Source organism: Manis pentadactyla, chromosome 10 (genome assembly GCF_030020395.1).
Source record: "Manis pentadactyla isolate mManPen7 chromosome 10, mManPen7.hap1, whole genome shotgun sequence".
Taxonomy (NCBI): domain Eukaryota; kingdom Metazoa; phylum Chordata; class Mammalia; order Pholidota; family Manidae; genus Manis; species Manis pentadactyla.
This window is the reverse complement of record NC_080028.1, coordinates 127,901,060-127,911,822: the sequence shown is the minus strand read 5'-3', so window position 1 is coordinate 127,911,822 and position 10,763 is coordinate 127,901,060. Positions and strand designations below refer to the sequence as shown.

The 10,763-nt window shown below is 64.7% G+C and overlaps 1 protein-coding gene across 1 annotated transcript; it reads right to left on the bottom strand.

The window, feature by feature from the left end:
* Positions 1–5,714: 5,714 nt before the first annotated feature.
* On the bottom strand, positions 5,715–10,517 carry SOX8 (SRY-box transcription factor 8). The gene is made up of 3 exons (XM_036915842.2): positions 10,000–10,517; positions 8,456–8,685; positions 5,715–7,836 (listed from the first exon to the last, which is right to left on the bottom strand). Exons 1-3 carry the CDS (start codon positions 10,419–10,421, stop codon positions 7,109–7,111), a joined length of 1,380 nt encoding a protein of 459 aa, XP_036771737.2. The 5' UTR covers positions 10,422–10,517; the 3' UTR covers positions 5,715–7,108.
* Positions 10,518–10,763: the final 246 nt, after the last annotated feature.

Below are 10,763 nucleotides of genomic sequence, written 5' to 3'. Positions count from 1 at the left end.
CACCCGAGGGAAAGCTGGGCAGGCTAGTCTCCTTCTCCTTTAAAGCCCAGTATCTGGTGTATGACGGTCGTGGGATGGGTGGGTGGATGGATGGGTGGGCGGGTGGGTGGATGGGTGGGTGGGTGGGTAGATGGAAGGGTGGATGGGCGGGTGGCTGGCTGGGTGTGTGGATGGATGGATGAGTGGGTGGGTGGATGGGTGGGTGGATGGATGGATGGATGGATGGATGGATGGATGAAAGGGTGGATGGGTGAATGGGTGGGTAGGTGGATGGATGGGCGGGTGGGTGGGTGGGTGGATGAATGGGTGGGTGAATGGAAGGGTGGGTGGGTGGATGGGTGGAAGGAAGGGTGGATGGGCGGGTGGCTGGCTGGGTGTGTGGATGGATGGATGAGTGGGTGGGTGGATGGGTGGGCGTGTGGAAGCAAGAATAGAGAATACCTTAGCCCTGTATGGCAGGCTGACTCCCCACTGAGGTGAATCGTACCGCTTTGGCTGTGACACCTTTGGGTGAGGTGTATTGAGCAGCTGTCCTGACCAAACCGTGTGCTCAGCACAGCCCACATGACCTCCCAAGTCCCTGAGCACCATTCCTGGGAGGTGGGCACCATTCTTCCCATGTCACAGGTGGGTCACTGAGGCCCTCTCAAGGCTGTGCACCCTGGGGGGCCCAGGCTCCCTGACGCCAGGCATCAAGCCTCAGGGCGCACTTGGACCCTGCCCTGTTCAGGAAAAGGTAGGAGCCTTGGTTTCTAGAGCCAGGATCCCCCAGGCCCTCTGGCCACTTCATCCTCCCCTCACTCTCCAGAGACCAAGCTCCTCAGAGTACCCGAGTGGCCCCTGGAAGGCAGGGAAGTGAGTGGGGGCCCTGTTTGAGGAGTACCTGGTGCGTCTGGACCCGTCTTGGTCTCACGACATGCCTGGGAGGGCCGCGCGTGCATGCACACACACACGACCGTCAGGCGTCAGAAGTGTCCAGTCTCCCTGTGGTGGCTGTCTGTCCTCCGCCCATGCGAAGCAGGTGTGGGCTCTGACTCCACCGAGGGCACCCCCCCAACTGGCCCCTGCCCACCTGAGGGGCTGTCCTCCGGTCTCAGCAGCGCAGCAGCACCTGGGACACAGCCCCACGCCCTCACCTGCCAGCCAGGGCTGCAGAGCCTCCCTACACCACCACGGGCCCCCACAGTGGGTGCTGAGGTTCTGCGCCCTCGCTCCCAGCCCAGGAGGGTGCTGGCTGGCTCACATCTCACTTGCTCTGTGAACTTCCCCTCACTCCAGGCCAGGGGAGACCCTCCGCCGACCTGTCTGGGGATTCCCCTCTCCCCCCCGATCCCTGGATGCAGCGGGCCAGCAGGAAACCAGGAGCAGGCTCCTGACAACTTCCAGGTCCAGGCCCCAGGGGCCACCAGGTCACAGGGCAGGTGGCTGAGCCCCCCACGGGCCAGGAGCGTGGGCAGGCCCACCGTGCCCGCTTCATAGGCCTCTGCTTATGCCCCCACCAAGGAGCTCACTTCTTCCTGGTGGGAGAACTGGATCTGTGGGTGGCACTTTTTTCCCGGTGACGTTTAAATAACCATGACAGCAGCGCTAGCGGTGCAGAGCCTGGCTCTGGGGGCTGTTTCTTTGGGGTCTTCAAGGCTCCTGTCCCCTCCCCCTGCCCTCCCTCCCTCAGCTCCCCCCCGTGCTCTGTTCTCCCTTCCCTCTCCCTGCCTTCCGATTCTCACAGTGTGGGGAACACCCCCACTGCGGCCTCCGTCCCCCGGAGCTGGCAAGTAGAGTCCAGGGACCAGAACACCCGCCCCAAAGGGCCCTTTGAGTCCAAATATTTACTGCTTTGTCTGCACACAAAAATTCATACGCCGATTTTGTCAGTAATTCCTGCTGCCCTCTCTGCCTCTGGAGAGCCAGGCCTGCGCTGGCCCGTCCTGCCGGGCCTCAATGGCAGCATCCACAATGCCCGCACAGAGGCCGGCTGGTCACGCATACAAAGCGCGGGGCCCGGCCATTATCATCCCAGAGCCGAAATCCACCCGGCGCACAGCTCATGGTCATTCAGCACCCCTTAATGACCCGTCAGTCCCTTGCCCTGCCATTTTCTGTCTAATTAATTCTTTTATTGTGCACCGGATAAAGAAAGACAAAGGCCTCCCCGGCAATAATGATTCATTAAAATGCAGTGCCTTCACCGGGTGCTCTTGGCCCTGCACCAGCCTGGCTGCTCTGCCCCACCGTGGGCATGGCCGCCCACACTCCCTGCCGGGCCTGGCGCCCCTTAACCCTTTGCAGGGTTCTGTGGGACCCACAGTTGGCAGCACCCTGGCATGGGGTGCCGGCCCCTGCCTCGGCCTTGGGGGCAGGCCAGCAGGACTCCTAAAGCTGCGCTGCCATTCCCAGAAAGAACCCTGGCACCCAGGGCAGCCACAGCAGGACAGGCTGGGGTTCTGGCCCCAGCCCCATGGGGAGGGAGGGGGCGCAGATGGGGTGTCCCCAGCCCGGGTGGGAGAGGCAGATTGACGCAAGTCACTGTGGGGTGGGGGGCAATGGGAGGGGACCCCAGGAGTCTGGAGGCTGGTCTGGAGGCTGGTGTGCCGGCAGGACAGGCAGCATGGCACCTGTCAAGTGTCCATGTGCTACCTGGGCCACCTTCGGGGCACCCTGGAGAGGCCATCGCCATCCCATCATCGTGGGGGGGAACTGAGGCACGGAGCAGTCAGGTGGCACCCCAGAGGCAAGGCCGGGACAGGAGGCCCAGGCCCAGCCTTTGAGCACACTCTCCGCCCGGCTCACTGGAGCAGAACGTTCTCCCGGCAGAAAGAAGGCCTGTGTGGTCAGAGGCCATGGCGATACCTGCAGCCACTCTCGGGTTCCCCACAGGCAAGTCCTAACCTCACGGAGGTCCCCTGAGCTGCCTGGCAGGTCCCCGCCAAATCACAAGCAGGGAAACGGAGGTCCTAGGAGAAGCCAGGTGCCTCAGAGCCAGCCAGAAAAAGCAGAAGCTGGGGCACCCCTCGGGGTCCAGTTGCCAGGCACTTGGCGGTGGAGGGGGGCAGGTGGAGCAGGGCGCTCTGCTCAGGGGCGGTCCCCACATGGGCAGGGCACACACCCCAGGTGCGGTGCACACCTTTCTCCTTCCCTCCCCAGTGTGTCTCCTCCAAAGGCCCCCAGGGCTCCCACAGCCCCATCCTGGGAAGACGGTATCTCCAGTTCTGCTCCTCCCAGGATACAGGGGACCTAAAAGCAGGCAGGTGTCGGCCCAGAGTGAGACAGGCAAGCAGGAGACAATGCCTCTGAGACACACGTGGGGAGATGATGTCTTTCCCCTCCCCCAGCAACTCCTAGGCTTGTTGGGGTCATGGGTGAAAGGGGGCAGGAGTGGCTCCTACAGCTCCCAGCCACTCCCTGACTGGATGTAGCAGGTAGCCAGCCAGCTTGGCCACTGCCGTGTGGTCAGGACTGGGCCAGGGGTAGAGGGGGCTTCCAGGAGCAGGGCCCTGGGTGGCAGGACTGACCCGCGTGAGCAAGCAGATGCCCGGGCCTGGGGAACACATTTGGCTACAAGTCTCCTTCCATCGGGATGGTTTCTTGCCCCAGGTGCCTGGTGGGGACAGCCACATCTCCCTCGTCCTGGGGTCTGCACTGGCCCTGGGGGTGGGACTGGGGGTTTGGCATCTCTGGCCCAAGCCCTGAGACTGGGTCCCAGTGGTACAGGTTTCCATGAAGCCTGCGTTAATATGCCCAAGGAGGCTGGGCACACGGGGTGAGAGGGCTTGTCTAGTGTCTGGTGGCAACCTGGAAACACACCCCCGAGGCCCTGCAAACCTGGTCAGCCAGAGACGGGGTCCACAAAGGTCCTATCCTGGGCCAGCCACTGTGGGGAAAGACTAGGGTTCAGACACCAGGCCAGGACCCCAAGTCTGTGACACACATCCTGGCGGCTGTTGCCCTAAATATACCCTAAAGTCACAGCAGGCTGGGGGTCTGGGATCCGACCCTGCTCCCCAGAAGCTGCTCAGAGGACACAGGCCCTCCCCAGAGCGGACAAGCCGGCTGCGAACTCCCATCCAAACAGAAGATGTGCCCCGAGAGTGGATGCCATCCAGGAGAGCAACTGTGCCCGGAACCCAAAGGGGCCTTTCCAGCCCATCTGAGCAGGGGCTGGGCTGTGGACGCATTTCCCCTTCTCCAACAGAGCGTTCTGTTCAGCCAAGGCCAGAGCAGTGCAGGCTCCGGGAGAGGAAGTGAGAAAGGGGGAACTTCTCCCTTCTGCCCTTCCCTGGGACGGGCCGATGGAGAGCTCTGAGGGAGAAGTGGCTCGGGTTGAGCACGGGGCACTGCCAGGCCAAGCCAGCCTTGTGGACGGCACTGCCAGCCTGGAGCTCACAGGACACCCAGGCGTCCGCCCCTGGCCACCTCCTCAGGGCATCACGGGGGACCCAGCGTGTGGGGAGCAGACACCCCGGGACTCCCGGGGCTCTTGGCTGTGGGCTGGGCGTCTGATGCCCAAGAATGTTCCCGGTGGCGTTGCCTTGCTCTCTGCCCGGCCTTGTGAGCTCAGGTGCAGAGGCCCCCCCGGAGGCTCACCCCGGGACCAGCGGCTTCCATGCCAGTGAGGACGGTGGGAAGAGGGGCAGACGCCCCTTCTAATCCAAACAAAACCAGCAGAGCCTCCCGCCCTCGGGGGCCTGGAGGGCCAAGCAAATCCCGGGCCTCGTCCGCCTTGTTCTCCTCGTCAGCAAGCTGGACACTGGGGTTCCTCGGCTAGGGCGTCAGTGTGAGAGCTGGGGGGGCCGTGCAGACCCGGACAGCCACAGCGGGACGCAGGACGGGCTGGCCAGTCCCACACCGGCAGCCCCTTCCCAGCCCGCGTCTTGCCTGGGAGGCTTGGCACACCCCAGACCTCGCGGACACTCATAAACCCAGGCGGCTCTTTCCAAACATGATTCTTGGCAGGCCTCGGACGTGGCTCCCCAGTGCTGGGTGAGGGACAGACCCTGGACTGCGGCCACACAGGCAGCTGGCCGGGCAAAGGCATGGGGCAGGCGCCCCCACCCCGGGACACGCCATTAAAACTGCAGAGGCAGCCACCTCGTGTATCTGGGTTCCTGTAAGAAGCATCATCTTCCCCTCAGCCCCAGGCAGAGGTGCCCCCAGACACATGCGCACAGCCCAGAAGTAGGTGCCCCCAGCCCTGGGAAGCCCTGAGCCAACTGCGTGTGCTGGGGAGGCCCAGCGGGGGTGAGGCTGCCCCTCATTTGCTGTCGCTTCTCACAGCCATTTCTCCCTAGAAACACTTTCCACCAACCAGACGATTTTGCCCGGCTCCCGCAGGGCGGCTTTTATCCAGCCCCCAGCCTGGCCCTGGGCCAGCGCCCAGAAAATGCCGTCAGCCACCCAGAAACCGGCTCCAGGATTCGCCTGGGAGGAAACCACGGCCCTGAATCTGGCCCATCTGGACCCATTTTGCCTACTGAGTAGGCCCCCCAGGAAGGAAGACAGCATCGCCGGCTTCCTGGAGGCCCTGAGATCTGCTGTTCCAGCTCAGACACAGCCCCCGAGGGCGGGTGGCCTGGCGGCCCTCGGCGCGGGTCCGCGCAGGGTTAACCCTCACAGAGACTCCCTCCTGCCTCGGCCACGCGCCTTCCAAACGGGGCCCGGGGTCTCAGGCCACTTCTCCCAGGCTTAGTAAGCAACACACAAAACATAGCCCACATAGATAGAAAGCTTTTTTTTTTTTTAATTTTATCAAACTGATCTGTACAAAAGTTAGCGTCGCTTGGTCAGAAAGTAGTGAAACACGGCAGGTAAGTGAGCAAAAGTCCAAACTCAACACCAAAAGACAGACCACGTATAAACATTTTGCTGTAGGCCCCTGCCCCCGCCCCAGAGATGGGCCAAAAACAGATTCTTTTTCTAGAAAAGGTAGGAAAAAGTAGAAAAGGTAAAAAGAAGCAACTTCTCAGATGTAAATTCATAGAGTTGTAAAGGCACGCGTTCCCACACGTAGGCAGCCGCCCTCGCTCAGCGGAAGCGGGGCAGGTAAGCCAGAATTGATCCACAAAGCAGGGACGTCAGACGCTCAGCAGACGCTTTCATTTCACAGCTTGTAGGCGGTGCCTGGTTCCCAAGAGCCAAGACAAATGTGTTTCTGCAGGACGCCAAGTCGGGGACCCGTCCCCACTGCTCGGCGTTGTGGGCACGAAAGCCAGGGACACCCCTGCGTTCCAAACCCCGACTTGACCCCGGGTGCCAGGGACACCCCAACCAGACCGGACACTGCGAGGCAAATCCCTTCCCCCTCGGGGTCTGGGTCACGTCCCGGGCCTGAGCTGGGGGCCCTCCCCAGCGCCTCCTGCCCCTGGCCTCCAACCCACCTGCCCTCGTGGCCCCCACCATCCACTCCCCAGCTTCATTTTGTCTTAAATTCTACTCTGCACACGTTATTTCATTAATTAAAGATAAAATAACACAGAACATAAATACATCTTTAACAGCCTTCAAAACAAATCAAACACGTTTAAGTTCCAAAAATAAAAATTTTAAAAATAAAATGACAAGGAGAAAGTGTTAACCACGCCAAACCCTGCTTGGAAGAACCCTAACTACAAGGAACGCCTCGGGTCTAAGGGCCGGTCCCAGGAGCTGCTCCTGCGGGACTGCTGGGCTGCGGATGCTGCCCGCCCACCCACAGGGGCATCCCGTCAGCCCCGCGGAGTTCTGGGCGCCAAGGCCGGCCGGGACCTGGGAACCCCGGCGGTCCGGAGCCCCTGTGCCTCTTCCCTCCTTTTGTCCTTCCTGTGGCTGCCACTCTGCATCCGCCGAGGGGCAAACCCAAGCGCTGGCGTCTGCAGGGCACACGGGCCTGGCTGCCACTCGAGGCTGAGAGAGGGAGGGAGGGCCTTGTCCGCTGACGCGTGTTCAAAGGGGCATCGGCCACAGCATGTGGCTTCCCGCAGACCTCAGCAGGCACTTGTCGGAGCCGCGGCACGCCCGGGCCGCCCTTGCCTTGTGGGCACACCTCTCCCGGAAGACCTCAGAGGCCCTGTCTGTCTTTGCAGAGATAAAGGTTCTCCTCACCGGCAGCGGTGCTCTCCACGCGGCCAAGGCGCCCTCAGGGTCGGGTCAGCGTGGTGTACACGGGCTGGTCCCAGTTACCGGGCGGGCTGTGGGCGGGTGGCACAGAGAGGCCGCTGAGCAGGGGCGAGGCGTAGGGTCGGCGGGGCGAGTGGAAGTAGGGGCACTGGTAGAGGCCAGACGGGTAGCCGGGGTAGGCGCTGTAGTAGCTGGGGGCCTGCAGGTCGGTGTAGTCGCACTGCGAGCTGGCGGCCGCCGCAGGGCTGGCCATGCTCACGCTGGCCTGTGCGCTGTAGGCACCATAGTCGGCGCGGCCTGGAGAGCCCTGCGCCTGCTCGCTGTAGTGGCTGGGGCTCAGCTGCTCCGTCTTGATGTGCGGCCGCGGGGGGCCTGCCTCAGTGGGTGACACCGGGGGGGCCGGCGGGACCCCCTTGTGGGCCCATGCAGGGGACGCCCCGATGCTGGCTGCCCCGGAGTGCGGGTAGGAGGCACTCCCGTAGGAGCCGGAGGCCGGCTGACCCAGCTCTGCAGGCAGGGCCGAGTGGCCATTGAGGGGCAGGTACTGGTCAAACTCGTGGACGTCAAAGGTCTCCATAGTGCCCATGACTTCGCTGCTGAGCTCGGAGATGTCCACGTTGCTGAAGTCGATGTTGTGGCGCCCACTGTCCACCAGGCGGCGCCCCTCAAGCTTCAGCTCCTGCTTGCCCCCGTGGTGCAGGTCCGTCTTGGGGGTGGTGGGCGGGGTGGGCGGCCCGTGGGTCTGCCCTGGGGACAGAGCACATTCAGGGATGAATGCCCCTTCTGTGGGGGGCTGGCCGGGCTGGCGACGTGCGCACAGGAGGAGAACCAGCCTGCGAATGGCCGCAGGTACGAATCAACAGCTTTTTGTTCCTGTGGGTTTACCAGAAATTCCAGCAAAGCCAGACCCAGACCTCACTCCTTGGCCAAGGAAATTCCGTTAAGCGCTCTTCTACAGGAAGAGCTGGGCCCGCGGAGGCCCGCCAGGGCAGGGAAAGGAGAGGCACCTGGGTCTGAGCACACACGAGCGTGACCCACAGGAGACCCCTCCACCAGAGGCTCCTGCCTTAGCCAGGCTGGCTGGGGCTCCGCTGCGTCAGGCAGACCCAGCACCGGGCTGACGCCCACCATGCCAGCAGCATGAGCGAGTCCGGTCAGGACAGAGAACACCAGTCACGGGGCACCAGGCCAGGGAGCGTTCAGGGGGACCGGCCAGAGGCTGCCTCGAGCTCTCGAGGTTTTTCAGGGTGCTCAGGGCAGGTTCGGTTCTCTGGAGGGCGCCTGCCCTGGGAGGCAGCCTCTGACCCCGACCCCACTGCTCGCCGCAGCTGGGGCCCCCGTCCCCCGCTGGGGACTCAGGACCCACCTGTGTGGTCACCGTGGTGGTGTGTGTCCCCGAGGCCCACGTCAGTCTTGTACACGGTGCCACCGGGGTGGTGGCCCAGCTCTGCACCCGCGTCCGCCTCGCCCTGGCCAGCCTTCACGCTCTTCCGCCGGCGCGGCTGGTACTTGTAATCCGGGTGGTCTTTCTTGTGCTGGACCCGCAGACGCTCCGCCTCCTCCACGAAGGGCCGCTTCTCACTCTCACTCAGCAAGCTGCAAGGGCAGGGTGGGCTGGCCAGGGTGCCCACGCCACTGCGGGCTGGCCATGCCCCTGCAGGTGCTGGGGAGGGTGGACGGCCCCAGCCGGGGAGGCCCGTGTGCATTCCCATGCTCCGCGGGCACTAGACGGGCACTCCCCTCTCTGTGTCCGGGCGGGCTGGAGCCGCCAGCGCCTCTGGGTGCGGCCTCTGCTCATTCAGGGCAAAGGGACACGCCGAACAAACCCAGAGCTCCCCATCCCCGTCGTCCTCCTCCTCCAGCCCCGGCCTGCTTGTCCCCTCCCTCTGGGTCTCCCTAAGTCAGGCGGGGAGGAGAGCAGGACCCGAGAATACATTGGACAAAGCGAGGCTTCCAGAACGAGCCAGGACTCCACAGGCAGCTGGGCTTCCTGGACCTCCAGGAACCCGGCAAAACCCAGTGGTCCTCCCTGGGGCCCAGAGCACACACTGGCCCCTCAGACCCTTCCAGAAGCTCACCTCCAGCTGCCTGCAGGACAGGGCATGGGGCCCAGGGAACAGGGCTGCTGGGCCCACAGCCCCCAGACCCGACAGAGGCGGGAGCACCAAGGACAGCCTTGCAAACTCGGTGCCCGCTCACGAGGAAACAGGGCAGTGCCCCGAACCCAAAGCCACCCACTTCTGGCCCAAAAGAAGCGTTTGGTGGGGCCGGGCCATCCTGTGCAGCAGCTCTGTGCAGAAACGGCCAGCTTCTCCAGGGTGAGCACAAAGTATGCCTCTGCTGGGCAGCCCTCCATCCCCACTGAGTCCTGGCTGAGGGCAGAGGTGGCAAAGGAGAGGCTGAGGCTGTAGGGAAGGTGCCAGCTGGGGAGGCACACAACCCCTCTGTCTGCCTTCCAGACCCCCTCCACACTGTGGTCGGGGGAAAGGGAGGGGACCCTTTCCAGGGAGGCAGCACCTCCAGAGAACACCCTCGGTGCGCCGCTCTGCTTACAGAGACCCCTTTTCCTCCGGGAGGGACGGGCCTCCTGCCTCTGGGGCCCTCCAACGCTGTGGTCCCAAACTCGGCACGGCAGACTGGCCTTCAGGGGCCGTTCCCGACCCCACAACGTGCTGGTGATGCACACGCATGCAGATGCCCTCTGTGGGCCGGACCACCTGAGCCCCTGTGCCCGGTCCAGGCTGGCCGGGGGCGGGCTTTCCAGTAGGACTCGCCCCAGGAACAGCCGCTGGGAGAAGCCGATGCCGGGCGCCGCGCCACCACTCCGAGCCCCGTGCACCCCAGTTCTTCCTCGCAGCCCGTGTTCGCCCAGGCCTCCGTCCCGCCCCCGCCTGGGGTCAGGCCACTCACCGCCACAGCTTGCCCAGCGTCTTGCTGAGCTCGGCGTTGTGCAGGTGCGGGTACTGGTCCGCCAGCTTGCGGCGCGCCGCCTGCGCCCACACCATGAAGGCGTTCATGGGCCGCTTCACGTGCGGCTTGGCCTTCAGCGCGCCGCCGCCGCCGCCGCGCACCGGCATGGGCACCAGGCTCCAGTCGTAGCCCTTGAGCACCTGCGACACTGCGTCGCGGATGCAGGCCGGGAAGCGCTCGTCCGCCGCATCCGCGGCGTCGCCCCGGCCACCGCCCCCCGCGCCGCCCGCGCGGACGGGGCCCTCGGAGCCCGCGGGCGACGGCGGCGCGTCCGAGTCCGAGTCCTCCACGTGCGACATGGAGCTGGCGGTGCCCGACGGGCTGCAGGGCGGCTGTGTGCGCGCTTCGCTCATGTCCAGCATCGGGGCTGCGCTCTGGGGCCACCGCCCGGCTGCGCTGCGCCCGTTCCGGGGCCCGGCTCGCCGCGCACCGGCCCGACCCGCGTCACGGCCGCCGCCACCGCCGCTGCCGCCGCCGCCACCGCCGCCGGAGCTCCGTCCCCGCGGACTCGCAACAAGTTTCTTTAAGCGGCGGCCGCGAGGCTCCACCCCGCGCCCGGATCCCCATTGGCCGCCGCACGCTTCGCAGCCCCCGGGGGCGGAGCCTCCCGCCCCCAACTTAAAGAAAGCGAGGCGCGCCCGCTGCGCCCCCGCCCGCCCTCAGCGCCGCCCCACGTGGGGCCGCCGTCCCGCGACCGAGCACAG